We start from the raw sequence: 27,288 nt of genomic DNA, 5'->3' as shown, positions 1-27,288 counted from the left end.
AGGGGGCCAGCAGGGTGCAGGGACTGCAACAGAGTCAGCCCCGTCCCGGAGGTGTGAGGCCCTGGTGATGAGCATGTCTCTGGGAGGGCGCCAGACTGAGGGTCAAGTTTTGGCTCCATCACTTCTTGGCTGTGTGACCTCCTCCAGGCCGTTTCACTCTCTCCCCAAGCCTCAATCTCCTCATCTGTAAAATGGGGAAATAATAAACCTGCAGGATGCAGGACTACTGTGAGTCTGATGAAACAATGTATATAAAATGCTAAGGGCAGTGCCTGGCACAGTGTGAATATCAAACTTCAGCCACTATTGTTACTTTGTCACTTCTCCAGGACTCCACAGGCAGCTGCTCAGAACTGATTAAATGACTAACCAGAGCATGGCACTTCCCTGGCAGCACATCCCAAAACAAGCTAACAGTTTAGTAATCAGAGACGAGATGGTTGGAGGACCCGAAGATCCACACACCAGCATGTGTTTATCATTTGTGCTGCTCAGAGCTTCTGTTTCGTAACGCAACTCCCACAAATGCCTTTGGAAATTAACAAAAGCATAAGGCGAGAGCCCCAGTAAGCCTGTTGGCATCATGACAGTGGCGGATCAGGGAGGAAAGCAGCCCTGGGAGGCTCAAGTACAAGAGAGAAAGGCAGGGCCCACCATCCCACCCCTTCTGAGACGGTCACAGAGGCTGACTTTTACGGTGTACAGGGCGCGCCCGAGACCTCGCTGGCATCTTCCCATGACATTTGCACAACTCCGTAGAGTAGGCACTGCCGTTAACCCCCTTCAACAGAAGAAGAAAGCAAAGCCTAGAAAAGAAGTGGAGTGACCCAAGAACGCACAGCTGTACAGGAGAGGAAGAGGTGGAGGAAGGAGGATTGGAACCCATTCTGGAGGCTGCCCTTTCAACCCGATGCCAGACTTTGTGTCTTCGGCCCTTTACAGTTCACAGCATACTGTTCTCTTGTGGATCCTATCTGACTTCCCTTTTGTTATGGTTTGAAGTGTGCCTCCCCCAGCCACCCACCCTGCCCTGAGGTCCTAACCCCCAAACCTCAGAACGTGAGCTTATTTGGAAACAGCATGTTGACGATGTAATTAGTTAAGATGAGGTCACACTGGAGTAGGGTGGACCTTAATCCAGTATGACGTATCGGGGAAATGCGGAGGCCGACACACAGAGGGAAGCCCTGTGAAATGGAAGGCAGAGAAGGGGGTGATGCTTCTATAAGCCGAGGGACACCGGTGATTGCCAGCAAGCTGCCAGAAGCTCAGGGAGAAGCCTGGAAGATTCTCCCTCAACCCCCAGAAGGAACCTTTGTGGCACTTTCTATGGCAGTCCTCGGAAACTGATCCACAACTGCTCTGGGAGAGAGGGTCAGTTCTATTTATAGGCGAGGAAAGGAAGGCTCAGAGAAGTGAAGGGTTAGAGGCCAAACAGCCAGCAGGTGAGAGGTTAAGAAACCCTGTGTTGTTCTCCTGTTCAAATGATTGTCGCATTTGATTCGAGTTGCTCCTGCTTTTTAAAATATGCCTCATTTTGCCAAGTGCTTTACAGTTTACAGGAGTTCAGTACACAGGGACTCAATCGCACAATAACCATGAAATCTTTGGTAATGGCAGGGGACGTGGCAGGAGCCGCATCCTCAGGGGGGGCAAGTAAAGAGGGAGGAGGGTGGGTTCCCGAAGGTGGAAGTGGAGGCAGCACCCACGGCACGTTCACCTGCCTGGACATGACCTTTGTTCCTGCATCCCTTATGTTCTAGTAGTCAAATGACCTTGGTCTGCATCACAGTATCCCTCTTGTCTGGTGTAGCAAATACAAAAGGGTCAGAATCCATGATGAACACATTCACAGGTGCCTCAGAAAATACCTGAAAACAGTCCAGGTGCCACCTAGCAACTAAGACACAGGAAGTGGTTCCTCCATCAATTTGGAAGGCAAACAGAAGCGAGCAGACATTTCCAATCTATGGAAGCAGCAGAATCTCGTCTGGGTCTTTTAGAAATACAGCCAAGAACAGCCTCCATTGACTTTGTCCTTGGTTCACAAGGAAAGCCAGTTTTGTCATGTATTTTCAGCCAAATGACAGGCTTGAAGGCAAGGGAGATCATTTTTTTCATAACAGAAATGTATTTGGAGATGAGCTCCAGACCTCCAGCAAGGAGTGCTGCGCTGGAATGCACCCAATTCTGCAACATGCAGGGGTCTCCAGTGAAGGTAAGAGGGTCTGGTGAGGGGCTGCAGGGCAGAAGCTCCACCAGGCTGACAGAAACACTGGCCCTGAGGCCCTGGAAAGCTTCTGCACAGCACTCCTATGTTCTCCTTGCTTGGGGTCTTGCCTGAGAGTTCCTCGCCACCAAAAAATCTCAACTCTGGGGGACACACTTGCAATGTGCTGTAAGAATAAGTGCTGGCAAGCACGCACTGTCTATCGAGCATTGTCAGACACCTTCTGTACCTAAAGTCATCAAATTCCTTCACTTAGGAACTATGGGAGACACCATGATTCTCTTCATCTGTCATAGGTAACTGTCCATGAACATGTCGACGAGGGGAGCAAGCCCATGGGACCCGAAAGCTGGAATTTCTGACTCAGCGTGGGGCCTTAGCAAGATTGGGGGATATCGGGGATGTTTCTGCAGAGGAGCCAGCGCCATTGCTGAGTCCTGAACAGTAAGCAGGAATTTTACAGGAGGACAGGGATGAGACAGGGCGTGAGAGGTTGAGAGAAGTGCATGAATAAAGGCCAGGAGGCACCAGAGACTCTGGTGTTGGAAGAACCGCAAAGGTCCAGCATGGCTGGGGGGATGACGGTGCAGTCGGGCAGCTAGCGGGAGCATCTGCCTGCCCAGTTTCCTCTCCCTCCCCCTTGAGGCCCAGCCTTGTTGCCCTCCCCTTCACCTTTTGTTTGGCTGGATGCAGCTTTTTCTGTGCTTGGATATGCCAACCTCTCTCCCTCCAGCCTCCAGGCCTTTGCCCAGGCTTGGCGCACGCCTAGGTCACACACTCTCCAGCTCTCTCCCCTGTCTCTCTGCTACTGGAACTGTCTGGCTCTTCACTTTCACCACCCTGGCCGCTCCTGGAGTGCAAGCCCAGGTCTTCTCACTTGTTAAGTGTGATTTCAAAGCCCAGCCTTTGCAAGAATGTGCTGGTTGAATGACATATTAATTTCCAATTGCTGCTATAACATTTGACCACAAACTCAGTGGCTTAACACCACACAAACGGATTGTCTTACAGTTCTGCAGGTCAGAAGCCTGAAATGGGTCTCTGTGTTCAAGTCAAGTGTCGGCAGGACAGGTTCCTTATGGAGACTTTAGAGGAGAAGCCCATTCCTGCTTCCGTCAGCCGCCTGCATTCTCTGGCTAGTGGCCCCGCCTCACATCGCCTTTGCTCGTTCTCCTGTGCTACATTCCCTTCTCTGCCTCTGGCTCGCCTGCCTCCCGCTGATGAAGACTCTTAGGATTGTATCAGGCCCACCCAAAATATCTAGGGCAATCTTATCATGAAATCTTTGACCACATGTGCAAGGTCCCTTTTGCCATGTAAGGCAACATATTGAAAGATCTCAAGGATTAGGATGTGGCCATCTTGAGGGGCCATAGTAAATCCTCTACCAGTGGTGGTAGGAATAAGTACCCAGCCCTCTCCTCTCATCTCCATGTGCCCGTGGGTTTGAATTGCCTGTGGACATCTCTACCTGCACGTTTTACCATCACTTTAAGTCAAAACTCACATCTAAGTGTACCAGTTTTTTCACAGCAGCTTCTACCACTTACCACTGCTAACTAAACTGGTAGTGCTGGCACCCCCCACTCCTGGTCTCCCAGGTTAAAAGACCATTGTCATCTCTGACTCTTGCTTCTCCTTTGGCTTTTATTTCCAGTGACTCAGATACACCTCTTCTCTCTTATTCCACTGCCCCACTTCTGTCTGGGGCTTACCTCCCATGCCTAAAAGCGTCCCGTGGCCTCCTGGCCAGACCCGCTGCCCCCAGTACGTGCTCCAAACTGATGTGCACAGAGGCAACACACATTGCCTGCTTTGAAGTGATGCTTTTAAATTACTCTCCCCACACGCACCTGTGCCTCTAAGGAGCTTCAAAACCTTTAAAGGAGGTGCATGCCAGCCAGTTGCCACCTGCCATAAATAAGTGGAATGTCCACGGTTTCTTCTTAAGTCCTTCTCTGAGTTTGAGTTTGGGCATCTGTTTCAGATGCTTGGCTTCATCCTCTCCAGACTTCCCAGGCTGGTGTTGGAGTTGAAGCCTGTAGCCTTTTTGAAACTGGCAATCACACCCTCACTCAGCCTTGTCTCTTGGGTCATTCCACCTTCTCTGCTGCTGGTGTTCAACATTAATCTTCCTTTTATCAAGTCACCCTTTTGCTCTGACACAGATAAGGGTCCCTGGCAAGCTCAGGATCACATGATTTTTCCTTCATTTATTCTTTTAAGCAGACCTATCTCTGTGTAAGTTTTGTGATGGCACAGCCTGAAAGATACCCATATAATTAAACCACAACTATTAACATGAAGATAAAAATGCAGGGGTCACATAATGAGGGATTAGGGGCACTTACATCAAATAAGTGAGTGCATTTGGATAGTGGTGTTCACAACGGTCCAGGTAAAGAGAGATGCACAAGGAAGGGCGCGATAACATAATTTAGTAAAAGGTGAATTGTGCCAGGTTGCTGGGGAGGCGAGCTTTTTCCTACCTTCAAACAGAAGGATGACATCGTCTCACCGACCAGCTTCAGCGGACTTCTGCCCGGATGAGAGCAGTCTTGCATGTCTGCGTGGTCCCACAGGGTAACCTCTGGCCACATGTGGCTACTGGCCTTTGAAACATGCCTAATAGAACTACGGAACTAGATTTTTAATTTGACTTCATCTTAAGTCACTAAAATTTAAATAGCCACATGTGGCTAGTGTACCATACATATTACAGAGCTCAATCATAGATGTTTATGTAAATAATGTTATAGAACATTGTAGATAATGCCTTTAATAGAAGATATTATTCATAATAAATTGTATCAATTATTATTAATTATAATTGTTTTATTAATATATGATCATTGTTCATTATTTTATTATATCACCAAGCTCTCCATGCAACCCTGTATCAGTTTGCTAAGGCTGCCATAACAAAAGCTCCCAGACCAGGAGGCTCAAACAGCAGAAGCCGACTTCCTCACAGTCTCCAGGCCAGAAGGCCAAGGCCAAGGGTCAGCAGGGCTGGTTTCACTCCCGGGCCTCTCCTGTGCCTGCAGGTGGCCATTTTTTCATGAGTCCTCACATGGATTTTCCCCTGTGCATCAGCAGTGTGTCTGTACATCCTAATTCTCCTCTTTTTTAGAGGGACACCACTCAGATTAAATTAGGGGCACCCACAGGCCTCGTTTTAACTTCTTTAAAGGCCCTCTCTATAAATACTATCACATTCTGAGGTCCTGAGGGTTAGGGCTTCAACAAATGAATTTAGGAAGCCCGTTTCTGCTCATAACAGGGCCCTCTGCATACTATTCAATGGCAGGTGGGAAAAGACACTTTGAATCGGAGGCCACAGCCACACAGCCCAGCTGTGGGTCTTCCCAGTGTCATACTTGGGACCAGGACGGGCTTCTGGGAACTGGGAAGATCACATGCTGAATGCTCCTGAGGCCCCCCTAACTCACCCAGAATATCAACTCAGACTCCTCTGCCTGGCAGCAAAGCCCTCCAAGAATCGGCTCCATTGACCAAAACCAGCTTATTTCCTCTCCTGCTCAGCCAGTCGCCTCTGCTTTGTTTAGCTCACACCTCTCAACCCTAACCCAGCCCAGACTCGCTCCGACTTCTGGGATTTTGTTCACACTGTCCCTCCTGCTTGTCATACCTCGTTTTTTTTTCAACCCCAACACCACCCAAAGACTCTGAATCCTTCCAATCTCAACAAAGTCCCACCTTATTCTTGAAACCACCTCTGGACATTCACTCTCACTTAATATCATTCTTTCCCATTTTCAAATCCAGTGGCACCTGAAAACAACACCCCGTGATTGAATGCTAAGCTACTCATTGTTTTGTAGGTCTTAAGTGTTGCTCAGAAACTAGATCATAAACTCAAGGGTCAGGAAACATAAAGCCTATTCCTTCTGTAGACTTGACATCCTAAAATAGTACAGCACACAGCAGGTGCTCAATAATGTCACTGCTGCTTGGTTGACAAATATAAGTATTTTTTTGTCCCTTTCTCACCTCTGAACTGTTCGGAGAGATTAATTTTTTTCCATCTTAAAGCACAGCTGCACATTTAATATCTGGCAGCAAACCTGGGTCTGGGGCATATCCGCTCTGCTTCATGTATTATATTTACAATAAAGTCAGGACAGATGGCTAAAAAGAAACCCTTATCATCTCCAATATTATTAAATCTTCTAGCTGGAGGGCTCAGAGAGCCCAGGAAAGTTTTCTTTTAATCCCTATAGACTTTATATTCCAAAGATGAAATTATAGAAGTGGCCTGAAAAGCAGTTTGTGAAATCATTTACCAAAGGGTAGGGGGAGGGAACATTATAATCCTCCTTCTGAGGGTCACAAGTTATAAACATGCTCAAGCTCTTCAAGCCCAGAAGAGCTGTGTGGGCTTGGCAGATAACTGAGTTTGGCCCAACTGCAGTTCTATAACAGATGTCTGTAAATATTTCAGAAGAGAACTCTCAGGAAGTTGGTGGGTGTTCCCGATGAGTGGCTGTGGACGTTCGTGTTGGCAAACAGGCAACAGTTGTCTGTCTCTGCCCTGTGGATTGACTCGCCTGCTGTGGGACTTAGGATTCCTTTGTTTTCCTGGTGACTGTCTTAACCCATATGGCTTCTTTTAAACCAATAGTTCTCAATTAGGGGAGGTTTTCCCCCTCACCTCCACCCCCATTCCAAGTAGGGTGACATTTGATAATGTCTAGACATACTTTATATTGTCACAGCTGATGGTGGAGATGCTCTAGGCTTCTCACAGGTAAAGTACAGAGATGCCACTAAACATACTACCGTGCAGAGAAAGGATTAGCCACACGTGAGTTGTGCCCAAGATGTCTAAAGTAGTAATACCTTGTTTTAGTATAGCTTGTTCATTCATTCAACAAACACTTGATTGTCAAGCAGAAAATATTAAAGTGGTCATATCTCCCTGTATTCACCTACTGAATCATGAATGCCTGTTTACTGAGCAGCTATTCTGTACCAAGTACTGGGGTCTCAGGCAGCACATTCAAGGGCTTTCTTCATTTAGGGCTTACATTCCCCTGGAAGGGAGACAGAGTCTAAACAAGTCAACCAACAAATGAACAAGATAATTTCAACCAGTGATAATGCAATGAAGAATATCTGGCAGGGTAAAGGGAGAGCAAATGACCTGGGCAGACGTGGCTGTAGGGGATGCTACCTTCAGGAGGGGCTTTGGGGGGGGGGCTCTCTCTATTGGTGGCATGGAAGCTGAGACAGGAATGAGAAGGAAGCAGCTCTGTGACACTGGAGGAGTGTGCAAAACAGAGGAAGCAGCAGGTTCAAAAGCCCAAGACAGGAAAGGCTTGGGTAGGCGTAAGGAACAGAGATATGCGTGCCACAGAAGCTGGGACAGTGGCGGTGAGGTGGGGGGAGTGAGGCCGGTGAGAGGGCAGGAGTTAAGACTGGACAGGGCTGGACATGGCAGGGAAAGGCATTTAGATGCTGTTTCAGGTCAGTGTTAGGCTGTGGGAGGATTTAAGCAGGGTGGAGGTAACCTGGACTAGGCAGTGATGAGCCCACTCAGGCAGCTGGGTAGAGAGTGCCCCGTGGGGTCGGGCAGGAAGGGGGAAGTCCAGCTCCAGCTACACTGCCATGAGCAGAGATGAAAGGAAGTGGGTGAATTGGGGAGGAAGTGTTTGGAATAAAGTCTCTGGACTTGCTTGCATCTGACCCCTTACTCACTCAGCCATGGCTGCCAGCTGTAGCTGTCCCATCCCTGGTCTCTGCAGATCCTGAGAACCTCTGTCTGCATCCTCAGCTGAGCCAGACTGACGTACCCCTGGCTGCCTTACTTGTCTCAGCTGCAGCTGGCCAGGTCCCCCTCTAATGAGAGCTGAGCTTAGTTTAGTGCCCCTCTCCCATCTGGATTGAAATCTGGATACTGGACTTCTGCAGCTGGAGCCTGGAACCATGCCTGACAATTTCTGCTTCTTCCCTGGACAGCGACACCCTTGGGACCACCATGTGGCACCCCTGACCCTGCAGCAGCCTCTCATGGGACTTAGCCCTCTGTCTGGCCTCTGCTGACCCAGAGGCTCTCTGCGCATCACTCCTTCCTTTGCTCACAGTAATCCCTGGGAAGTGGCCACGTCACTGTCCCTCGCATCCACCAAGATCGTTCTCTCCTCGTCCCTTTGCTCTTGAGCATCTCTCTGCCTCGATGCTCTTCTTCCAGTGTTTGGCCTCTTTCATGTCCCAGCTCAGTGACCCCTACCGTTGCGTAAAGTCTAAAGTCACTGTGCAGCATGCATTCCAGTGGGAATGACACCCCCTCAAAGGGGTAAAGACTGGTTCTTGGAGGATGGAAAAAATCTTATAAATAAATCTGCAAAGCAGATATATAAAGATACATATACAGGACATAGATGGATGATATGTAGGTAGAGTGATGGATATACACAGATGGCATACTTCTGTTTCATAGACGGGTTTGATCGGGGGCGGGTGGGGGGGAAGTCTGTCTCCCTGGGGGGTGATAATGAAAAAGAGATTGCAAACTGCCTCCCCCTCCCCTTACTTGCCAACATATTCCCTTATTTAATTCCTTCCAGGAACTTATTACAATTGGCAAATACCCTGCTTATTTTTGTTCGCATCAGTATTTGCTGCCCCTTGCAGTCCTCTGAATGTAAGCCCCACCAAACTCAGGGCACGTGACCCTCTGTTCACTGCTGTACCCCAGCATCTGCACAGTGCTGGGCACACAGTAGTTAATTCAACACGTATTTGCTGATACTCAATTACCTCTATAACCAGGGAACGATTTCAAATACTAGAACAAGGACCCACTAGCCCAACTGGACCCGTCTTGGATTTCAACCCCTCACTTAAATGTTACCAGGTCTGTTGGGTCCTTTTTAACACAGGGTTTAAGGGCAAGCCTCCTCCTCTGCCCCACAGCCACGTTAATCTCTTAGCCCTGGTCTTGACTATTCCATTTTCCCTTTTCCCTGACGACTGAGAACCCGGTAACCATGCAGTCCACCCTGTCTCTAACACCACTGAGATACCACAGTGAATACGATATGGATATCTGACTCATTAAATTAACATTTTCAAGAAAAGTATTACAATAGGCTACCCATCTTGGAAATTACTCAGCAGAGGGAATGCATGATTATGCGATTCAATTTAGCAATGACCTGATCCCAGGGAGCATCTGCAATAGAAAAAGAGACCCTAAGAAAGCAAACCAAAATGTTCACAATGCTAACCATCTCTGGAATGTGGGCTTGCAGTTTATTTTCTCCCCTTGTTCTTGGTTAATTTAGGACTTCCCTACAATGAGCATGTGTTTCTTTTATCATAATAAACAAAGGTTTTCGATGGTTGGGTTTTTTAAAGACCATGACCCTGCAGTCTCAGGCATAGATACAGGCATACTCTGGGCCCATGGGTCCAGGACCAGTCCTAATAGGTTACAGGGTGACCCCACAAACACTTGGGGGGGATTTCTGTGTGTATTGAAGCTTTTGGACTTTCGCAATCCTGCTGTTTAGGCAAATAGCCCCAGCTTTCTTGACAGGACAATGCCGACCATCTGTTGCACAGAAGCTTCTCAGCTTTTTCAAAGGTGTCCCTGCCTCCCAAAAGTACAAAAAAGCACTTGTACTGTAAGGCGCTCATCCGTGCAGAATGTAGAAACCAGCCAAGCAAACAAAAAGTATATTCCACGTATTTTAAAGTACTTCCCAGGGGCTTCCTGGCTCCCTGAAGCTGACATTACTAAATATTGACATAAGAAGATTTCTAAAGGAAACGCCTCTTGAAACCTAGGCCACACCCCTTCATTTCCTCCTCACAGGGCTGCCATGACTGGCTTCCCAAGAGCCCAAAGTGTCCTTTGTCCTGAAGGGCTTTCTAGACCCTGGCTGCTCCTGTACTGCCAGAAACCAGTAAGTACATCCAGTTCCCGCTTCGGTGTCCTTCAAGGTTCTATTAGGGGTTCTTGATTTTTTTGTGATCGAGGAATGTTTTCAAATACAAGAACTCCTGGCAGATCAGTGAACGAAAAGACTCAGTGCAATAGTAGATCCGGTAATTCATTCATAATTGTGGCAGCTGGCAAGCGAGGCCGCGCAGGGGCACCGAGCTTCTGGGTTTAGACCAGTTCCAGCCATGAGCCACTGTCGGCCCTGACCTGGATCTCATATACCCACAAGGTGACCCAAACGGCTCTGTAGCAATGTTCACACTCCCGTGTAACCGAAGTGAATTGTACTGGACACACCCACTAGAATTTGGTGGCCCACTTGGGAAGGGTTCAAGGCAAAAATGGTATATTGAGGCACATGGTTGGAGAACCATCACAGAACTTAAAGTGTTTCTTACATCCACTATACTATAGGACAGTGACTCTTAGGACTCTCATTTAAAACAGACAAACCTAGAGAATAATCATTTGCTAAAAGATTGTATCTGGCTGCCCAAGTCTGCCTAGACAGAAAAGAAGAGATTATTTGCTGGGGGAGAACACCATGCTCACCTCCTCCAGGGCCCATATGGAATCCACCACGGGCTTGATCTTCTTCTGGTTGTAGAGCCCGATGAGCTTGTCCACCACTCCTCGAATGAGGCCTGCACGGCCCTGCTTGAAGAGCAGATTTAAAAGGGAAAACCCCGCGATGACCTTGTTCTCTTCGTACAGCTTGATGGGGTTCACTTTCTCGACCTGCCACCACTGGAGGGAGAGAAGATGCCAGGTTACAAGGACCCGAGGCCAGGCCGTGTTTGTAGCACTGCAGGGTGGACAGGGCTGCAGTGAACAGATTCCAGCTGGCCACGTGGCAGCTCTAACTGCTGATGTATCTTTTTAAGCATCCATTTGGCCAGGCACTACTGTGAACACACGGTGATGCTTATGAGAAGAATCTAGGTGGGAACAACTACGAGGCCTTATGTCATTGGAACACGAAGGCATATGATGCGTGTCACCATCAGCTGTAGGGCTGAATGCTGGCTCTGCAACATACTCCCTGTTACTGTCTGTGATTCATTTTTCTCAGCTGCATACAGTGGCAGGATATTGCCTCCAAGGTGTCCTGGGAGGATTTAGTGTAAAGTGTTAGGCTTAGTGAATGGTGGTGGTGGTGGTGGTGACAGGGTCGGTGAAGGGAGCAGAGTGGCAGAGAAGTTCCGGAGTGTGACGGCGACATGGTGGGAGTGACGCTTCTGACTACAGGAGTGGGTTTTCTAGCGGGGAGTAGCGGCAAGCCTACAAAGGTGGGTAGGAGTCCGTCAGATGATGAAGAGTAAGGGAACAGCACAGCAGGGCGAAGAAGCCCTGGTATCACTGCTTCTCAACTGGGGGAAGTTTGACCCCCCATGGGACAAGTTGGGGGCCTTTTTTTTTGCTGAGATGCCCAGAGGGAAAATTAATGGCATCTAGTGGGTAGAAGCCAGAGATGCTCCTAAACATCCTACAGGCACGGGAAAGCCCCTCACACAAAGAATTATCCAGCCCCAAATGTCACTAGCCCCAAAGTCCTAGGTGGGATACACTTAAGTAGCAAAGACGGCTGCTCTTTCTAGTCTCTCATCTCCCACAAGAAAGTAAGTAGGTAATCCATTAACAAACTACAGAAATGGTTATTTAACTGCTTTGTTCGGATTTAATTGCATATCCTTGGGTGCTGGTTAGAATTTAGGAATTCAAAGTTCCAGTTTCTAGAGGGTTCTAAGAGGTGAAATGGTTAGTATCAGCTTAATGTCGAAGGCAAAGAGGAATGTGATGGTCATTTGTGAACATTTATAATATTTACATTTTTACTTTATTTGTATCTTGCTATTTCCCAGGATTGGAAGGCTCACAAAAGTGAAAGATCTTGACATATTTTTAAGTGGGAAAATTGTATCGTTAGCAAAATGTGTGTGAGAAAGGTTGAAAACAGGAATAAGTTTCATGCACAAAATTCTTCACCATTGTACATATCCCCACAGCCTGGAGGCTGGGAGACATGGATTTGGCCATGAATGGCTTGTACAAAAGCAAAGGTAGGGAAATGGTTACTAACTTGATTCACAGGGTGTCTGCAATAAATGCTAGTGAAAGGAATGCTTGCTGAACCCACAACTGCTGCCCAGTTGTGGTCAAGTGAGTTCAAGAGCTGAATGCCTGATTTTGAAATCCCAGTTCTGCTACTTACTAGCTGTGCAACTTTAGGCAAATAGGTAACCTTTCTGTGCAGTTTCCCTTCTGTACCTCATGGGGTTGTCATGAGGAATAAATGCGTTAACACATGCAGAGTATTTAGAACAGTGTCTGACATAGAGTAGGTTCTCTCTCAAAATGAAATTGTTATATTATCATCTTACGTTGTAAAAAATGTTTTTGATTTTGTGAGTAAGAGCTCTGAATTTGGAGTCAGACTCTCTGAAAACATTAACTTCACCTGTTATTATGACCATCACTATGGTCTAAAAGCAAGTGGCATGTTTGACAAAGAGTTTAACGAGCTCTACAAGTTTTAAGGTGGAACATGGTTAAGGAAGACATTCCTGTATGATGCCAAATATGTCTTTAATCTCTAAGCCTTTGTCCAATGGATAAAAGGAAGTACCTTTCTAGAACCTTCCAGAGCAAAGTCACCATTCCACTCCTTGGCATGCCCTATCTTCAACTGGCTTCTAAATGACCAGCTAATAAACAGACCAGGCCTCTGAAGGGCAACAATCTTCATTCTTGACCTCCAAGTATACATAAAGCATCCTGGAAACCGGGACTCCCTCTTTAGCCAGGAGAACCTCAGCCTCCTTCCTGGCTGTTCTGTGAGCGCCCTCATGGAACCTGGGCACACTGCAATTATTTCATTAACACTGTGTGTTGTGACTGTGCATTTAGGGGAGGAAGGGAAAACACTTCTTACAACTGTATGTAATTTGGGACCAATTTGGTTACCCACAGCAGGCTGTCAGCATCACGTTAATTACAGCCACAGCAATGAAACAGCTGTGAGCGCCACAAAGCCTGTCTTCAGGGAACACGCTCCTGACGGCATCCTTCATTAGATTCTATTCTTGCTCCCTTGCAGATTCTGTGCTTGGGCTGATCCTTGACCTGAACTTCAAAGTTCAAATGCAAAGGCAGGTCGTCTAATTCTTCTCACAGGGCAGGGAGCACTAGTCATTCCAGAATCAGGGAATGTCTCGGGGGTGACGCTTTTGTCAGCCAGTGTTGGCAATGAGGGGGCATATGGACACCCTAAGAATAAATTCCATACCCATTCCTATGACCTTCCCTGGCCACCCTATTCACAATGCCTCCAGCCTGCTGTTCACTATTTCAGAGCCTGTTTCTATCCCTTGCAGAGGTTTTATGACTATTTATATTCATCTTATTAATATGTTGTACTTATTTCAGTTTGTCTCCCTCATTAGATATAAGTTACAGAGGGTCTAAAAATGTACCCATTTCATTGACTGTGATACCCTGGTGTCTGGCACATGCCACAAACTGTAGGTGCTCAGAAGATGCTTGTGAATCAGTGTCGCACTGGCTGCTTTAGGAGGCTGAGAGGAGAGAAGACAAAAGCAAGCTCTTATGAGAAGCAGCGATCCCCTGTTGTGTGGGGGTGGAGGTAAGAACTGAAGTTCAAGCCCAGATTGGTTTAATCCTAGCAAGTGTTGCTCTAGGTGGGAATGTAGATCTGAATAGGCTCCTAGTGGGATGAATGCCCAGAGATGTTACTTCTCATTGCAGGCAACATAACCACTGTGTTCAAAGCATGATTATTTACACTAGGGATTCACAAACTTGCTTTTGTCCAAAAATCACCCCAAGAGCTTGCTAAAATTGTAAGATCCCATTTGTATCTCCACCTCAGAAGTATGAAGATACAAAGAAATTTCAAGTATCCCCAGACACCTGGTCAGAAAGTAGCCAAACCAAATGGTCAGTCTTTCCAGGGAGCACATAAAATGCACTAATGCTAAGTTTATTTTTGACCAATGATTAAAAACACCAACACTTATGTCATCTCTGTTAAAATGAAAAGGAAGTTATCTTGAGTTTCTCTGACAACCTCTGTGCTTCATTTAGACAAAAGCAACCCAAGTGTATATACAGTCTTGCCCATGTGTAGTGAGAAGGGGAGGAATGCAGGTTTTACTGAAAATGGATGATGCAGATGAGGGACAAACACGATTTAGGTTATCGGGTCAAATCCTTGGATGGGAGAGCTCACAACATGCAAATCACTGCATGACCAAAGCATGTTCAATGTGCACAGATACTTACTGATTTTGCAAAGCTAAAGAAGCTCTTGGTCTCTCCAGTCACCATATTGGATGAACCTGCAAATGGAAGATTCCCAAGTCAAGCTATTGCTAATGAAAATCACCATCTTTTGCTACACATGGAAGAATGGCAGTTCTGTGGTCAAGAACTTGAAAATAAATGTAATCCAGCCTTGGAAGAAAAAGGGAAATGGATGGGTGGTGTCCAGTTGACTTAATTTTAGCCAAGTGTCACTGGCTCAAAGGGGAGGTAATATTTCTCAAGGTGATCACGTCATTACTTTGGAAACAGGCATGTTGCAAAACTATAGGTGATGTAGGTCATGATAAAATGATGAGTTGCTGAAATGGTTGGTTCTGTTCTTCAAGACTAAGAAGTGAACCCCTACATGATTCTACTTTATGATTTGAATTTGATTCCTTGACAAATGAGGAGGTTGGACTCTGACTGGAGCTGGGTACATAAGTGGCAGAGAGAGGTAGGGCTGAGCTAGAATTTAGATGGATGGGAAAAATAGGGTACAGAGGAATAGGTGAGGGTGAAAACAGATTCAGAAGCCAAGGAAATGGTATAACCAACATACTAGTTCCAAAGAGGTCTAGGCATAAAGGTGAAAACCACTTGAAGCAAATGTGTGAGAAACTGAGATTTACTAATGGAAACAACAGTGTTCAGAAGGCAGATGAGAGTTAGAGTTGGGAAAGATCCCTAAGGTGCTTTTACAAAGAGAAAAGACCCCTTTGTGGGATTCCTGGAGGTGAGAGGGGATGAGAGAGCTTTTAACACATCAGATACCATATTGGTGCCTTTTCAAGGACTTTCCTGCCTTTCCCCAAAGATTGGGAGCAAGTCCTTCTCAGAGAACTGTTATTTAGTGAAAATACAATGTTTTAAACTTAATTATTTGGCCTGTGTTAAAAAGTTAGCTAATTGCTCCTCCTGCTTTTATGGGGTAACTCCCACCAAACATTATGGTACCAGATTTTGATTACTTAGCAATCAAGAATGATTATAATCTATTAGGTACTTATGAGATGATCTAGTTGTATTCTGCCAATATGATATCATGGAACTGGGACAAAAATAGAGCTGGTAAATAAGTAAGGATGAATCAATTATCCATCTGCATTTGAGTCACATATTAGTCATATCCAGTATCCATTCCTACATTGTGCCTTGACATTCATAGCTTCTTTTATCAATAGCAGTAATTTAAAAATTATGTCTCCAACTGCAAAGACTATAAAATGTGTGGCCACTATTGAGAATCCCAGAACATTTCAGCAGTGGGAAGCTTATTCTTTCTACCTGTCATAAAGATGATGACAAAAAGATGCTTGACGATCTGTACTTCTCAAATATATTTTGTAACCTTCTCAGCTTATAGCAAGGAAATGAGTATTTTTTTTTCTGAGTTGTACAGAGCTAAGGCTCAATTTTCTATTGCACCTACAGGGGACAGAGGTGCCAAAAATCTGAAACACCATATAATCTTAGTATCATTCAGCTTTAGAATGTGACGTCTTGCTTCAGATATGCTTTTTTTTACTTTGTGACGACTAATGTTTGCATGCGTGTGACAGAAGAGAAGAGGGAGAGGAAGCTCTGGAATCTCATTCTGCTGGAGAAAACCTTTCACAAACCCCCTAAATCCAAGAGCATATAAGTGGCTGCAAAAGCAGATGTGTGCGCCCACCATCCAGGGCTTCTTTCTTGATTGAGACATACAGGAGTAGTTCAAAGGGAGTAGAGTCTGCACTTTGCAACTTCATCTCCAGGACTAAAGAACCTCCCTGAAAATCCTCCTATCTTAGCCACTCCTCCCCATCCAACTGTGAGTCCTTAATTCCTTCATTTTGAACCTCCTTTGAAGCCACTAATATTTCCTATGAGCACCTTCTGTAGTCAAGTCCCAGCTCAGTAACTACACTGGCTTGGCCTTGCTCTATCCTGTTTAGAATGAGGAGTATTCATGGGGGTAATATGGCAGTAGGCACATACATTACTCTAATAGTTGAAAATAACAGCAATAGTAATATTATAGAAAACATGTAAAAATTAAATCCCCCAATCTCATTATCCCAACATATCAACATATTTCATTTTCCAGAGCCTTCATCTGTAAGCACACGTGCAGTGTCACCTGTCACTGGCCATGTCCCCTGCTTCTCTTGAGCACTTACCATATAAAATGTAGGTTCCCAGTGGTTTGAGAAGGCTGAGACCTTTCCCAGTATTGTCCCCACAGAGGCAATCCAAAACAATGTCCACTCCTTCAGCAGAAATTCTAGATGGTGTGAACACAAAGGAAAATTCTGTAACCTGTCAGGGTCCAAACTGTCATTCCCTTTCCCTCCTTGTGTCCTATCGTTCACTCCCAGAATCACAGTGAGAGCTCTCAGAATTGCAATAAAGAGGGGCAGAGTCCAAGAAGTGGACTTACCCTCCCGGGTACAACTATAAGAATTTCACAAGGTTGGAGACCGCTCAGAATCTGGCTGGTGGCTGATAGTTAGGAATCAGCCTCTGGTTGGGAGAACAAGCTTGGGCGTCAGTCAGTTTGAATTGCTGTCTAGCCATTTCACTCAACTTCAGAACCTTCGTTTCCTCCTTTGTGAAGTGGAGCGAGCAAGTTGCTTTGTCAAGAATGAAATGAGGTGACAAATGAAATGCTTGGTCTATTGCCAGCCACATAACCATCACACCATAAGTCAACTCCACAGGCGTGTTCGGGGAACCAGCGCCAGGCTCTGTCCAAGGTGCTGAAGAGAGAGCAGCGAACATAACCAACAAGTTCCCTGTCTTCGTGGGGCTCCTGATTTAGCAGGGCCCGGGTTTTCATCGCTCCCCACCTCCCTCCTCAGTGAAGCTAAAAAGGCATGTTAATTTAACTTGCAAACTCCTATTCAGTGCAATAAATAGAAGTCCTCAAGTCAAGTCCGAAATCCAGCCCAGTACAAAGGCCCATCAGAAATGCTCAGCTTAGCTTCTACCTACTAGAGCTCTTATCTGCCCAAGTGTGTCCTTTCAAGTCCCACCTGTAAATTCAGAACTAGGGATGGGCCGGTGGATCTCAAACCTAAGTGTGCACTGGAATCTCACAGAGGGATCATTAAAACACAGACTGCAATTTGCTCTCCCTTCCCCACTCTCCCTAGCTTCTGATTGAGTTGATCTGGTGTGAGGCTGAAGGATTTGCATTTCTAGTATGTTTCCAAGAGAAGCTGATGCTGTTGATTCTGGCTCCACACTTGAGAACAACTGGTCTAAGCCAGTTACTCAGGAGACAAACTAGCATCCAAACTAGCTTTTTTAAAAATTAATAATTAATTTGTTCATTAAATATTTACCACTGGCACTTCACTAGGCACTGGGGGATATAGTGGTGAGCCCACACAGATTTGATTTCTCCCCTTTTTGAACTTACATTTGGCAGACGTTAACCAATAATCACACATTGAAATTGAATGGCGTCTAGTGCCATAAATACACTATTAGACTGTGTAAATCTAGAATTTGCCTAATCAGGCCTGCCAGAGAAGGGATCCCTGGGGAAACGGAAAGTGGAGGAGTTACCTAGGTAGGGTGGCAGGAATAGTGTTTCAGGCAGGAGGAACAGCATGTGCAAAGGGCCTTTGGTGGGAGGATGCTGGATGAGCAGGAAGCCTGGGAAGCAGTCAGTTTGGCTGGAGTAAAGAAATGAGAGGGAGCTTGCTGCCAGGTTAGGCCGAAGAGGTGGGGGGTGCAGTACACAGCCTTTGTTGGTGGGCTATAGTTGGGTACTCCACAACCAGTGATTGGGTCTCCACCTTTAATCATGGGCTTTGTAACTATACTCCTGTTTTCCTAATCTCCACCAGGCCCTTTTTATGCCAAGTTTGTTTACTCCTATGGAAGTAGGACCTTGCTCTGCTTCTACTAACCAGCCCTCCTAGACCATCAAGTCTTCTCTCTGAACTCCATTTCCCTAAGACCTCTCTCCTTGCCTGCAGGATGCCCACCTGTACTCAGGAGAAGCCTGCCAAATTCTAGGTTGTGCACACCTTCCAGGGCACCCCCAAAGGACCTGCCCCATCCTAAATGCCCACTTCTTGCCTGGTGCTCCTCATATCTACATTCTACTTGTGAGTCCACATTTTCTTGCACAAACTGCCCATCATACCTCCTTCAGTAGCCGCTTACCTGGTCTTGGTAGCTATCCTGTGGACTCTGGTTCTGCAGCAATGCAGGGCAGGCCACAGCCAGGGTAACCTGCAAGCTCCTGTCCACTTCCCCACCCTCACTTCCCACTAACTGCTCAAGGCATTCTGACTTTCTAGCTATCCCTCAAACTTTTCTACCTCAGGGCCTTAGCATGTGCCATAATCTCTGCCTGAACAGCTTTTCCCCAGTTTTCCTTAAGAGCTGATTCCTTCTCTCCTTTCAGGTCTCACTCACGTGTGACTTCCCCAGAAAAGTTGTAACTAACTACCCCACCTGAAGTGGCAGCCCCCACCTCCAAATTATCTCTTTTAGCTTCCTTTATGCTTCAGTATCTATACTCATATCTATCATGAGTTGTAATTATTATCTATCATGGCTGTAATCATTCTACTTACTTGTTTACTTATTTATGGACTGTCTCTTCCACCAAAATGTAAGTCCCATGAACTAGGGGCCATGTTTATGCTGCTTACTGTAGTATCCTCAGCCTTATCTTGCTGGCATAGTAACTGATTGGATGAATGAAGGAGTAAATGAATGAAAAGTGAATGGATGCAAGGGAATGAAGATAACATTTGAAGACTGGTATTCCACTCTCTATACGTATGTGTCCTTCAAAGGAAACACATTTTCTGAGCTCTGCTACATCCCAGGCACTTCACAATTAGTCTTCACAACAAGTCTGTGAGGCAGGCATTTTAACTTCATTTTTTGAAGAAGAAATGGAGGTTCTCAGATGCAGCGCATTGCCCAGGCTTATATAACTGGTATGCCTGAAATTCAAACCTTGGTCTAGGTTAACTCCAGAGTGGGTGGCTCTTCCGCTGTTCTGAACTTACCACTTCAGAAATGTTCAAGCCAGTATAATTATGGAAGCATTGCTTTAGCAAACAGCTCTGGGAAGCAGTCAGTTTAATTCAGTCTTTGAAGAATTCTGACTTAAATTTCATCTTTTAAAATATTTATCCCTGAGCGAGTCCATATTATTTCAAACAGAGATGCCAAGAGATATGCTTTGCCAGCATTTTTAGAGTTGAATCAGGTAAGATACCCTTTGCACATGCACAGGGCTTGTCAAAGAAGCCACCAATTTGCTCCTTGCCTGCTGTCACTGCATCCTTTGGAAGGATGAGGACGCTTGATCTGTTAGCTCCCTTGGAGGTTAGAAATGTCCCTCGGGTAGGAGGTTGGAAAGTGAAGTGTTCCACCCCCACTCAGTGAGCACAAGGCCAATCAATGACTCACACTGAGTGGGACTTGCTGGTCCATTTGAAATGCTCCAGGCCCCATAAGTAGCCTTGGGGTGGGGCCTCCCTCAACCACACTCACACTGAAGGACACCTTAGCAGTTCTTTGAATGGGATAGTCATGACAACCACAAGCAGAGCTAGGTAGCTCATCAGAAGCACAGGGCCATCCTCGTTTCTCAGCAGCCCCCACCAGTTTCTGGGAGTGTCCACTCCACTCCACTCCATTCCTCTTTCAATTCCCTTTTCTCTAAGAACTCATCTGTGCCATAGCTTTAACCATCACCTCCAAGCTCGCAACAGGGACTGAGGCGATTTCAGAGCATCCAGCACAGTTCACAGCACACAGTAGGCTTCTCACAGATGACTGAACATAGCACCCCCCACACAACAGGCTTTACAAAGGGTGCTGAGCATGGTGCCTGGCTCTCCTGAGTATCTGTTGACTGTTGATGGCCCCACACGTTCTTGGCCCCGCCCCCCTCTTGAAATCCTTTCTGGTTCGCCTTCTCTCTGTTCTCTCCAGGTGATTAGGCATTCATTAATTTCCACTAATTCTCAGTTTCTTTGTGGGTAAAATGAGGAATGTGCACCTTGTAGGGCTGTCTGAGATGCACATACAATGCCCTACTCATAGCGCTCAGCAGAATGAGAGGCCAGGCCAGCAAGGCCTGGTGCTGTCACTTGCCTGGCCCCTGCCCACCTGCCTGGCCTGGGATTCGCCCCCATTCTCCCTCTACCTTCTGCAAACCATCCCATCCTGCAAGGACGCCGTTAGGGGCGTCTGCCTCGGCACTCTCTCTGGTATCTCTCTCCTCTTTATTTTTAAAGTCCTTACAGTCCACAGACACACATGATTCAAGGCTTCAAACTCTTCTACTTGGTTTCAAGCATAGTCACCCTCCTTCCCAGAGAAGGGCTAAGTGATGTCAAGGTTCGGTCCATATTATAAACGTTTCCCTTTTACTGTGCCTGAGTCAAGGCCGAGAACATGTTCAGAAGAAACTTACCAACTGACAGGCTTATAAAAATTTTCCTCTCAAGAAATGTTACGGTAATTGTTTTTTTTCTAGTTTATCACACCCAAGATAGTGTAACAATATCTGTGATCAAAAAATAAAGAAGAATCACTCTGTATTCCACTCCCATTGCATATTAGTGGCTGGATCTTTCCCCCTCTCCTTTCATTGTATGTCCTTACGTGCCAAGAATTTATACAAAGCTGTGATCACAGTGTAGCTAGAATTTGGCACTCTGCTTTTTCACTCAATATGCTACCATGGGTATTTTTTTTTCATTTTGTGACAGAGTCTTCATGATTATCATTTTTTAGGGGTGGCATAATACTCAACTGTGTGGGTGTCGCATAATCTACTGAACTGTTTCCCTTTTGTTGATAATGGGGGCTGGTTCTGAATTTTTGCTATTACAGACAATGCTACAATTCACCCTGTCAGCTTCTGCTCAGCACTACAGGGATGCAGAAGCCATGCTTGGCTCTGCAATGGGCAACATGTGCCTGTTGCTTTTATCTCCTTTTTGATTCTTTCCTGAGGGAAGGATTAGTGCGACAGAGGGCATAAACATATTTGCAGCTTCCCAGTCATTTTTAGCCCAATCCCAGCGTCTCTGCGTAGACACACAGGAGCTGTTGGAAGTCACATTTGAAAGAGGGTGGTGGTGAGGTGGGTCTCAGATGCTGTTACCCTTTGCTTTTCTGACATCAGCATTCATCATGGATTGAAAGGCTAGAGGCAGCAGACCAAGGACGGGAGGAACAGGGGATGGAGGCGCTATATGGACAATGGGGAGGCAGGAGAGTCCTGCTTATGGACGGTCACTTTTTCAGAAGAGCAGCCACCACTCACTGTCCCCTCTCACTACTCTGCACATGCTCCCACCTCCAGCCGCACTGGGCTCCCACCTCCAGCCGCACTGGGCTCCCACCTCCAGCCACACTGGGCTCCTTTCGGATCCTCCAGACTGCAGCTGCGAGATGCAGGCTGCCTGAGGGCTTGGAAGGCAGGCAAAGTTGTATCCTGGAAGACTTGAAAATATGCCTGCAATCTCCAGACATCTGAGACACGGCTGGTGAACTTCTAATATCTAGCTTCAAAGCTTTCTTTTGACATCCCACCATCAATATTGGGGCAACCTTAAATTCTTTGCAAATACCTACATTCAAAATTTAAAGGCACATCTGAAAATTTAGACCATCAGAAGACTCTCCAAGAAATGTCCCAAGCGTCACCTAATCTGGTCTGAATCTATCACCTCAAGCAACAACATCCTCTAGTCCTTTTACATTTTCATCTTACTGTGTGATTTGGAGAGAGTCGTTTCTTTATTACGATGCTAGCTGGACAACTTCCTTCCTTCGCACCTTACAGCTCAAGGCTGGAAAATGAAAATAGGCAAAGAGTGGCTCTGGGACATCTCCGAATTCGCTCAGGAGCCCCGAGTGAAGCAGAACCCGAGAGTCAGCCACATGCACTGAGCAGCAGCAGGGGGGCACACACAGATCACCCGAAAGAGGGGTGGCAGCTGGGTTTTCCATCTGATTCCCTGTGTTGACATACACATGGCCGTGATCGATGGCTTTGGGATCCCAGGTGGAATAGGGATTGGGTTTAAACCAGGGTCCCCCTCTGCTCGCCCCCAACAGCAGCCAGCCACCTGCTCTCCCCACCTGCAGCCCTTCCCACCTCCCATTCCTTCTCTCCACACCACCAGTGACTGTTCAAAACCCAAAGCTGGTTGTGTCACTAGTTTGGTCCCTCGGTGGCTCTCAGTCACAGCCAGGTTGGAATCCACATTTCCCTGGGTTGTTATGTGAATGACTGAGAAATAAGCCTCTCTGTGCTAAGGTAGTGTTACAGCAGCTGTCATAATCTAGCCTCATGAGTTATTGGACTGCTCTGTCCCTTGGTTTTATCCTCTCCAAAAGAGGGATAATAGGGTTTCTCAGGCAGGCGAAGGTCTATCTTTTGAGAGAAGTACATGAGCTAATAGATGCGAAGTGTTCGTCACCGAGCTAGGAATGCCAGGCCTCCAATACATATGTTTCCTGTTAGTACTGTTATTGTTATTATCACACACACCCCCAAATGAGTGCTACTGCTGTGTAAGAGAGAAAAGAGCAAGGACCACCCGGGAGCAAACCCTTACCTTTTCACTTCTTGCACATAGTCTGCATTTCTGTCAAAGAGGTGAGTCACAGAGTCTTTGATGGCTTCATGCTTGAAAGTGGAAGCTGTTCCAAAGACAGTCACATTGGGGATAGTGGAGCACAGCTGAGCCACAGCTTGGCCCTGCAAGTGAAACACAACAGGAAAGTCACACAGGAGAGCTACCACCCGACCACCAGGCTTGCTGGGTGTAGAGCAGGATTTCTCAACCTTGCCACTCATCACCTTTTGTAGCTCAATTAGTCTTTGTTGTAGGGGCTGAACTGTGCATTGATGTCTAGCAGCATCCTGGCCTCTGCCTACCGGGTGCCAGTAGCATCCCCCCATTATGACATCCAAAAATGTCTCCAGATATTTCAAAACATCCCCTGGGAGACAAAAAAATCTCCCTTGGTTGCAAACCACTAGTGGAGAGGAAAGTGAGTGTGAGCCGGCGAAACCAGCACCAAGATAACAACTCATGTAACCACACTGAGCCTCAGGTTCCTCATCTATAAATTGGCAATAATGGTACCTACTGCTTAGGGGCCTAAGGGAGTATCTTAGTTTGGGTCCCCCAGAAACAGACCCTGAGGCAAGGATCTGAGAGTGCTTTATTTGGAATATGATTGCAGGAAATACCAGGATATCAAGATAGGAATAGAAGGCAGCCATTATAGGCTTTTTATCAAGTCCATATCCACCAGGGGTTCCTACAACTCAATCCCTCTGGGGAACTCCATGAGCAAGGGTAGAATACACCTGTTATCCCAACCAAGTGGTAAGGAAGCTGGAGTATTTATCCAGCAGATGTCCATCTGATAGAGGTTGAGCTTTGCTTCTGTGGCAGTCATTCTTGTGCACATCTGGCTCATCCTCATGGGCAAGAAAGCTCCCACAGCTGGACAGAAGCCCTAAGTAAGCAACCTTCAGCAGGCTGGGCTAAGTGCAGAGAAGATACCGTATGGCTGACAGCCTCTGCTACAGGGGGTTAAATGAGGCATATGTAACACAGGTCAAGCATTTGACACAAAACATGGCATTTCATAGGTACTCTATAAATCTTAATCATCTGTACCCTCTGGTGGGTTATCACAGCCAGGGCTGAGATGCCCAGTTACATGTCCAGATACAAAGGAAAGGCCAACGCATGAGGTTTAAATATTAAATGGTCTAAGAGACATCACAGATGCAGTTAGGAATGGGTGGTTTTTCCATATCCCTTTTCAACATGGTCACAAATTTAAGTCATTGGACAAAATCCTGTGATCATGTGCATTCAGAAACCTTGTTAAACCCAGTCTGCTGATAATTAAGATGCATTCCCAAACCATGTACTATCTCTTTCCAGTGTTCCATCTACCACCTTAAGGAGGCAGAAATTATTAAGGAGGGAAATTATTCTGCCAAAGTCAGCTGTGACATTAATTTCTGCCTATCACTTTATTTACATGTCTTCACGTTGGTGGACTAAATCAGGTTGGCAGGTCAATTTCTGGAAATGTTTCTTCCCAACAGTCGCAATTAAATCAGCAATTAAAGGCAATGCTGAAAGAGTCATTGGATCTCAGAGGTGGAACAGTATCCAGTTGCCCCCTTCCCATCACTGTTTTATAGATGAGGAAAAGGGGACTCAAAAAGGATAAGGTGACCCAGTTCTTCAGAGGCACATCTGAGATTCAAACAAGGTCCCCTGACTTCCGGTTGTTGCCATTTTCTGTTAGGCCGTACTGTCTGCTTATTTTGACATTTTAAGATAAGCAGACTTTTAAGTTGCTGCCTAAAATAGACATGTTACTGACAGGCTCACTTGGAGGTCAACATTTCAGAACATGACATGAACCTAAGACTCCAGAGAGGCTATAGTTCTCTGTTCTAAGAATAGCGTTGATATTTGCTTAATATTTCTATCCCCTGATTATAGAGAATAAAGAAGGGACTATCTTTCCTAGTGGGTATAAATACCAGCATCAACACAGCAATCCTCTGAAATTCAACAGAGCTTGAGCTAACCTTGTTAGTACTGGGATGGGAGATTAGAACCAGTGCCAATATCTGTGTAGTCCGTCCTGCCCTCTGTCTTAAGGAAATATAACCTTTATCCACTGGACTAGTTTTCAAACTCCTATTGTGTACAGTCACACTGCTGTAGATGCTGGAGTGTCAGAAATGATTGACACACCTTAATCTCTCTCCAGTGCCAAGCCCCCCACACAGAGGCCAGACTTACGTATTGAACCACCATTTGGGTGTCTGTCGGTGAGCCTATCCAAAAACAACACTCATCCAAAATGAAACTCACGGCTATCGGCACATTACTTCACAGACTGGGTGGTTTAAACAACAGAAAGGTACTGTCCATGGTTCTGGAGGCTGAAAGTGTAAAACCAAGATGTCAGCAGTGCTGTTTCCTTCCAGTGGCTGTGAAGGTAGGGCTTCTTCCCTTGGCTTTATAGACCATCTTCTCCCTGGGGCTCTTCCTGTGGTCTCCCCTCTACGCCAGCCTGTGTCCAAATTTCCCTTCTTATAAGGACACCAGGCTACTGAATTAGGGCCCCCCCCCCCAATGACCTCATTTTAACTTGATTACCTCTGTAAAGGCCCTACCTCCAAATAAGGTCTCATTCCGAGGTACTGGGGGTTAGGACTTCAACAGTGAACTGAGGGGACTCTTACTGTACTTCCTGCTTCCGTGGGTGGAACCACACTGGTCACCCTAAAGCCGGGAACCTGGCAGTCACCCTGACACCTCAGTCTTTGTCCTCCCACATCCAGCTAGCTAGTGTGTCGTTCCCTCTCGGCATCTGTCACCTCTCAGTCTGACGGTCAAACTTCCTCCCCTGGCTTAGGACAGTGCCCTCCAAACGGGCCTGGCTATGTCCCTGTGCGCTTCACACCGCGGGCACAGTGAGGCTCCTTAATACAACACTGAATGTTTCACTGTTTGTTTCAAAGGATCCCTGTGCCTGTCACAGCTCTCAGAATGAAGTGCACACCCTTCAGTTGTTCCCTGGCTAGCCCTCCAGGATCTGGCCCTGGAGGCCTCTTTACTCTGAGTTCCTTTCACTTTGCCGATACCACAGACCTTGAGCCACCGCTGACTGATACGCCATGACCCCGGCCCTGTGCGGCCCTCATTCCGTGGCGCCCGCAGAACAGGCCGTTAGTTCCTGAGGAAGGAGCTGAGGTTTGCAGAGGTCAGGAACCTGGCCCAAGGCCACCACGGTAAGATAGAGCAGACCTTGGTCAGCTGAGCTCTGTGCTCACAGCCAAGTGGCCTCGAGTGACACAGCAGTTCCTCTGGGCACTTGTCTCACTATGCGGCGTGTAATTCCATATGTATTCTGAGATCGTGGCAGGATCGTGGATCTAATGCATCCAAGGGCTGACAGCAGTAGATGCTCTGTATTTGCCATCAGGACCCCTATGAATACAGCTGCTACTTTTCTCAGTATTTTATCCTATCAGCAGGAGCACATCTGCAGTCCCCCCTCCTGAATGTATCCCACTGCCTGAGCATCAGCACTGGTTTTCTCCATGCCTTTCCCCTCCACAGCAGGCCCGTATTCCACTCTCTTCTTCACGTCCGCTGCCCTGTAGACATCTCCTTTTTAGAAATCCTTCCCAGCGTCCCAGGCAAAGTCACTTGCCTGCTTTTGTGGATCTGTGGGTCTGTGGATCCTTCCTCCAGGACAGCAGCCCCCACAGCCTTCTGAGGTGGCCAATTGCCCCATCTGTGAGCCCCATGAGGTCACGGCCAAGGCCTCATCTGGTTCCACACCCCAGTGCCCAGGGCAGAGCCTGGCACATAACAGGAGTTTGGTGAAACCTGCTGAATGGATGCTTGAGAAACTCGGAGAGTGGGATATAATGGGGGATCCCCCTTATCATTTTGCAGATTTCTATGTTCATTAGTATTACGGAGTGGGAATAAAGCATAGATTTATTTAACATACGTAGTATCTGACCTAAGCAGAACTTAACCATTTCCATTTTAAAGAGAAAGATACATGTAGCAGTGAAATAACATGATATAATTGGGTTATTTATATATCTATATTATTATAAAACATATGCACATACTATATATCATATAAATCATATCTCATTAGAACAATGTATAATTATATGTAAATGTATAATTAGTATATATAAACAAATGCATAT

The 27,288-nt window shown here is 46.4% G+C and overlaps 1 protein-coding gene across 1 annotated transcript in view; it reads right to left on the bottom strand.

Moving 5' to 3' along the window:
* The window catches only part of VAT1L (vesicle amine transport 1 like), a 123,177-nt gene that overhangs the window by 42,277 nt on the left and 53,612 nt on the right, over nt 1-27,288 (bottom strand). The window contains exons 4-7 of the mRNA XM_036993813.2: nt 23,123-23,265; nt 16,688-16,791; nt 14,505-14,560; nt 10,755-10,949 (exon numbers count right to left, since the gene is read on the bottom strand). Of these exons, the coding sequence (XP_036849708.2) occupies nt 10,755-10,949; nt 14,505-14,560; nt 16,688-16,791; nt 23,123-23,265 (498 nt within the window). The remainder of the gene's footprint in view (nt 1-10,754; nt 10,950-14,504; nt 14,561-16,687; nt 16,792-23,122; nt 23,266-27,288) is intronic.

Source organism: Manis javanica, chromosome 17 (assembly GCF_040802235.1).
Source record: "Manis javanica isolate MJ-LG chromosome 17, MJ_LKY, whole genome shotgun sequence".
Classification (NCBI taxonomy): domain Eukaryota; kingdom Metazoa; phylum Chordata; class Mammalia; order Pholidota; family Manidae; genus Manis; species Manis javanica.
The sequence above is the reverse complement of the archived record's forward strand: the minus strand, read 5'-3'. Positions and strand labels throughout refer to the sequence as shown.